Here is a 5,783-nt window from a genome sequence, read left to right as displayed (position 1 = left end):
TCATTGGATCAATTTCAGAAATTTGAAACAATAGTAATTTCTAACATACAACTCCTTTGAATGTATTTATTTGATCATTCTAAATTAGTTTTTGAAACAAAATTTATTTTAGCAAAATTTTAATGGCATCCCCATCATCCGTATTTATTTCCCTTAGCATATTCTATAGCTATTACTGTTAATTTAGTAAAAAATATTTATTGTTTAATGCAAAAGGTTTGGATCTCCCATGTTACCAGTATCTTTATTCAATCAAAGAGGAATTATGTTTCTTAGCTTTCACTTTTACCGGTCTTTATATTGGGAGATTTTTTGGCTTGTCTTTTAACCCCCCCCCCCCCTTTTACACACATTTTAAAATCGACAGTTCACCGAAGGCTGGCTATCGGGGTATACATGTATCAGTATGATTAACTATGGATTAAAATTGAAATGGCTAAATACGTTTTAAATTATGTTATATATTTTTCAGAAAAATAGCAGTGCTAATAAGAATGGTAATTACTATATATGCATAGATCTCTCTCTCTCTCTGAAAAAAATATACATGTACATATGGAATATAACTTTATATATTAAGACTTCTTAACATGAATTCAAAATTCAATGAAGCGTTTGTAAATTGCTCAGAAAACAAATATGCAGCATCTTTAATTTAGTCATGCATAGACATCGTTTTGATAGCTGTTCCATAGCTAGTAACGTGAATGCCCAGTGCCCCGTATATCTACATCAAGTTAAATACTTAAACAAAATTATGAATAAATTTACGTACTAAATTGTAAATATATCATATAACTATTAAAAAATGTCCGCATCAAGTTTCAAATTTTTGTTACGCTTTGAAATTCAACTTTATTTCTTGCTTACGATATGAAGTCAAAAAAATTACTAACGTGTTTACAACACTGCGACTTTGACGTCGTTTTCTGAGCATTGTGACGTCAAAAGATAAGGGCCCTTTTCTCATGACGGCAGTCAAATATCATTTGTATTTCATTAGGTACATTTTGAACCTAACATCATAGGGATCATTGATACATTAGAATGACATAGCGACCAGCGATGTTGCAAATCAATGCTGTACAGATAACTGTAGTATTATGGACTTAAGTTCAATAGTAAATGAAACTTTCTCACCATTTGGGTGAGCACAAAGTTGCTGTAACTGCCCGGACGCAGTCAGATAAACCCGGTCAATCAAACAAGGTCCAAAAACACCAGGAAACTGGTAGATCAAATTTATTGTGTTGACACAAGTGGTAAAAGGCTGTAAACAAATACAGAAAACAGAGTTACAAATATGAAGTAAACATAACAAGCAATACTCAATACTGAACTCTATACACAATGTACAGATGCATATTGACTAGTAACCATATACCTGGATGACTAATTGACTGATAAAATGACTTTAAACACAGTATTACATTTAATTAATACACCATGAATATACCTGATATACAAGACTTAAGACTCAACACCTATAGACTGACGATCGACTTCATAAAATGACAAGAATTTGATATAAATGTATAATCTGTTAAACCGCCTAAGTTCATATATGAAAAAGACAATTAACTGGACAAATCTATTCAATTCTATCAAAGATTCAATACATATTAGGCAAATTTTAACTAACTTTCAATGAATGTAAATTTGGCGCTAAACGATCAATGTAAACAATCATTCCTACATATCATGACAAATAATAGCTAAAAGATCCTACATTATTTCATGTCGAAGTAAATAACCTAGTCTATGAGTAATTTATCATAAGCTAATATTCATAAATCACAAGTAAATGAAATATAAACAAGGTAAACTTACATCGTGGCACCGATACATCTGCCAAACAACCACGTTGGCTAAACCGGAAATGTACAAAACACAAAAGAGTGGGCGCACTAATAGCCCAAAAAATACTCATGCGGGGTACACTAAAACCCGTAAAAACATATAAAATCATGAAACAGGTAAAATCGAAATACATGTTACTTGACACTCCCCGTCTGATATTAATAATATCACTCAAATCAAATACAGAACAATGACAATGCAATGTTTAACATCATATCTAAACACACATCAACATCATGACCAATAACAAGTTCAATCATCATCCTTCCTGCACAGCAGCACAATGTCACTGGTCGGTCTGGTGTAGACCTTTCTGTCCCTGCCAACACGCACATCAACTTTGCGGACACGATTATCGGAACTCGAATACGCCTTGATGACGATTCCAATAGGCCATTCATTGCGGTAAGTAGACTTCTCGCTAAGTAATACGACGTCACCCTCTTCAAGGTTCCTTGATTCCTGCTTCCACTTCCTGCGAATTTGTAATGTTGGAAGATATTCGTTCCGCCAACGAATCCAGAACTGATCTGCGAGGTGTTGCACACATCTCCACTGTTTCTTGAAGATGTCCTTCCTGCTGAAGTCATCCAGCTGAAATGACCGCACTGTTTGATCCGTCTTCATGGTGAGTAATAAGGATGGTGTCAGTAGACATGGAATCTCAGGGTCATAAGACATGGGTGTAAGGGGTCTCGCATTGATAATGGATGAGACTTCGGCCATGAGCGTTGCCAGCACATCGTGTGTCAGGTTCTTTACATCCAGCAGCAATGAATCGAGAATGCGTCTAGCCACTCCTATCACTCTCTCCCATGCCCCACCCATGTGTGAGGCATGGGGTGGGTTGAAGACCCAGTTGATGCGATGTTCTGCGAGGTACTCTTGTATAGGTCTATCATCTACACTGATGACATTCGCATTCAAGTCTCCAGTAGAACCGACAAAGTTTGTTCCCTGATCAGAATGAATGATCTTCACTTCTCCTCGAATTGCACAAAAACGTCTGAATGCGTTAATAAAACAGGAAGAAGACATTTCTTCTAACAGTTCGATGTGCACAGCACGCACAACCATACACGTACAGAGAAGAGCCCAACGCTTAGAGTTTACTTCTCGTCCACGAGTCTTGCGGGTAGCAATGGTCCATGGGCCAAAAACATCTATCCCTATGTATGTAAATGGGGGTGCGGGGTCTAATCGATCAAAGGGAAGGTCAGCCATCTTCTGTTCCTCACGACAGCCTCTGAGTTTCCTGCATTTCACACAGTGATGAATACATGAGTTGACAAACCGTCGCCCACCAATCAACCAAAATCCTGCCCTTCTGACTGCTGCTTCTGTCATTTGACGCCCTTGATGACTGATCCTTTCATGAAAGTGTCTGACAATCAAGACCGAAATGTGGTGCTTTGGTATGATAATAGGGTTCGTCTGTAGCATCGATAACTTTGATTCTTTCAAACGTCCACCAACGCGAAGAAGTCCATTATCGTCCAGATAAGGCGAAAGGTCCAGAATACGACTTGACTTTTGAAGAGGTAGTCCATCTCTTAAAGCCACAATTTCTTTTGACAAGAAATGCTCCTGAATAGTTCTTATAATCACATGTTCTGCCTCCTCTGATGTTACACAAATCTGGTTTGGTTCTGCTGTCCGTAAGCGAATGAACGTTTTCAAAGTACAGATTGCTCTTGTTAGGCTTTTCCATGTAGAAAACTGCTCAAATGGTCAGCCATGGGGAGATTCTCCTCTAGAACATTGTCCTTGACATCAGTTTTCATACATCTCACCTCTTTGTCTTCCTCTGGGTTCACTAACAAGTATTCATGCTGATCTTCTTCAATCTTATGAGAAAATGAACCTCTTGGACCATTCAACCACAGACTTTGTTGCAGATTTCCAGCAGATATGGACCTAGTAGCTTCGTCTGCAGGGTTCAGTGTTGTAGGTATATAACCCCACTGGTCAGGACTTGAAGACTTTCTTATCTTGTCGACTCGGTTCCTTACGTATGTGTAAAACCGCTTGGTCTCGTTCCCTATATAACCTAAGACAACCTTACTGTCTGTAAAGTATCTCACTTGACGAAATTCCATCCTGAGCTCATCTCTGATAATGTCACTGATTTCTGTCCCTAGTAAGGCGGCGCACAACTCGAGTCAGGGTATAGTGTGGCCGTGTTTCGGAGCAACTTTGGCTTTCCCAAGCACGAATCCAAAGTGACGCTGTTTGTTGTAAGTGGTGGTAACAACGTATGCCACAGCTGCGATAGCTAGTTCAGAAGCATCTGTAAAGATGAATAAGTTACAGTCACGTGATGACTCTAACGAGTATGTTTTAGGGATGTTCACTTGTTCCAGTGAGCTTAAGCTGTTCCTCCATAACTGAAACTTTCTGCAGATTTTCTCAGGTAAGGGTTGGTCCCATTCAAGTGGTTGGGCCATGGCTTCACGCAACAGCAACTTTCCCTCAATAATCACAGGAGTTGCGAATCCTATAGGGTCATATAGGCCGTTGATTATTGAGAGCACACTGCGTCTTGTGAGTGGTTTGGTGTGACTTAAAGTGACGCAAAATGTGAAAGTGTCCTTTTCCAGATTCCAACTTACTCCCAAGCTCCTCTGAATTGGGAGGTCATCACATTCAAAGTTTAGTTCCTTTAAATCTTTTGCAAGATCTTCCTTGTCAAAGGCTCTTAATACTTCACTGGAGTTGGAACATAATTTGTGAAGTCGCAGGTTTCCCTCTTCCTGAAGTGCGTATTTAGCTTTCTTTAGAAGTGTTATTGCCTCCTCGGCAGATCCGTGTGATGAAAGTGCGTCGTCCACATAAAAGTTTTGGTAGATGTAATCCTTAACATCTGATCCAGCGGTTTCCTCGGCGACATCTGCCGTTTTCCTCAAACCAAGTGTTGCCACAGCCGGGCTTGGTCCATTGCCAAAGACATGCACCTTCATTCTATAATCCACCAAAGGTTTCGTTATGTTATTGTCCTCATACCATACAAAGCGTAAATAGTCTCTATGAGGAGGGTAAACAAGAAAACTGTAGAACATCTGTTGCAGGTCAGCAATCACTCCAATTTTCTCTAATCGAAACCTAAGTAAAACTCCAACCAAATTGTTCATGAGATTCGGTCTTGTCATGAGGACGTCGTTCAGGGAAATGCCTTGGTATTTTGCAGATGAGTCAAATACCATTCTGATGCAATCTTTCTTTTGCGGGTGGTATACTCCAAATATGGGTAAGTACCAACATTCTCTGTCGAGTTTAGGTTCAGGCGCCCTCTCTGCATGTCCGACATCCAATAGAGCTTGCATGAATTCAAGGGCGTGTTGACGCTTTACTGGGTCCTTCTGCAGAGATACATCAAAGTTCTGAGCTCGGTCAACTGCCTGCTTACGGTTGTTTGGAAGGGTAGGTCTCGAGTACTTAAATGGTAAAGGCGCAACCCAGTTGTGATTTTGATCTCGTTTCATCTCAAGGTCCATGAGATCCAGAAAACGTTGATCCTCTACCGACATGGACGGCTTGTTATCATCCTTTGTTATTCGGAACAAAGAAGTTTCCTGGGTATGGTCTACCTGAAGATAACTGTCACAAGGATCCATGGATGTAGGACGTCCATTGAGCTGGGTATGTGTTTTCATAGTGTTCACGTCATGAGGTATATGTTGACCATCAAGACAAGTCTCCCCAATAATAACCCAACCTAACTTGAGTCTCTGTGCATATGGTTGACCTGGTCGTCCAATTATCTGATCTAGGACATAATGAGCTGAAATTAGGTCACGTCCTATGAGCAAGGAAATTTTAGCTTTAGAGTCCAGTGCAGGTAGGTAGTCAGCAATACACTTGAGGTGTGGATAGTTTTCTGCAACCTCAGGTGTCGGAATTTCACTCCTGTTATTCGGTATCAT

The 5,783-nt window shown here is 39.7% G+C and overlaps 1 protein-coding gene across 1 annotated transcript; it reads right to left on the bottom strand.

Moving 5' to 3' along the window:
* Positions 1–4,022: 4,022 nt before the first annotated feature.
* On the bottom strand, positions 4,023–5,783 carry LOC134243691 (uncharacterized). The gene has a single exon (XM_062725924.1). The coding sequence runs from the start codon at positions 5,781–5,783 to the stop codon at positions 4,023–4,025; it is 1,761 nt and encodes a 586-aa protein (XP_062581908.1).

This window comes from Saccostrea cucullata, unplaced genomic scaffold (assembly GCF_032062105.1).
Source record: "Saccostrea cucullata isolate Sc308-1 unplaced genomic scaffold, CSIRO_AGI_Scuc_v1 ctg10359, whole genome shotgun sequence".
Taxonomy (NCBI): domain Eukaryota; kingdom Metazoa; phylum Mollusca; class Bivalvia; order Ostreida; family Ostreidae; genus Saccostrea; species Saccostrea cuccullata.
Note: the sequence above shows the minus strand (reverse complement) of the source record. Positions and strands in the feature narration are given on the sequence as shown.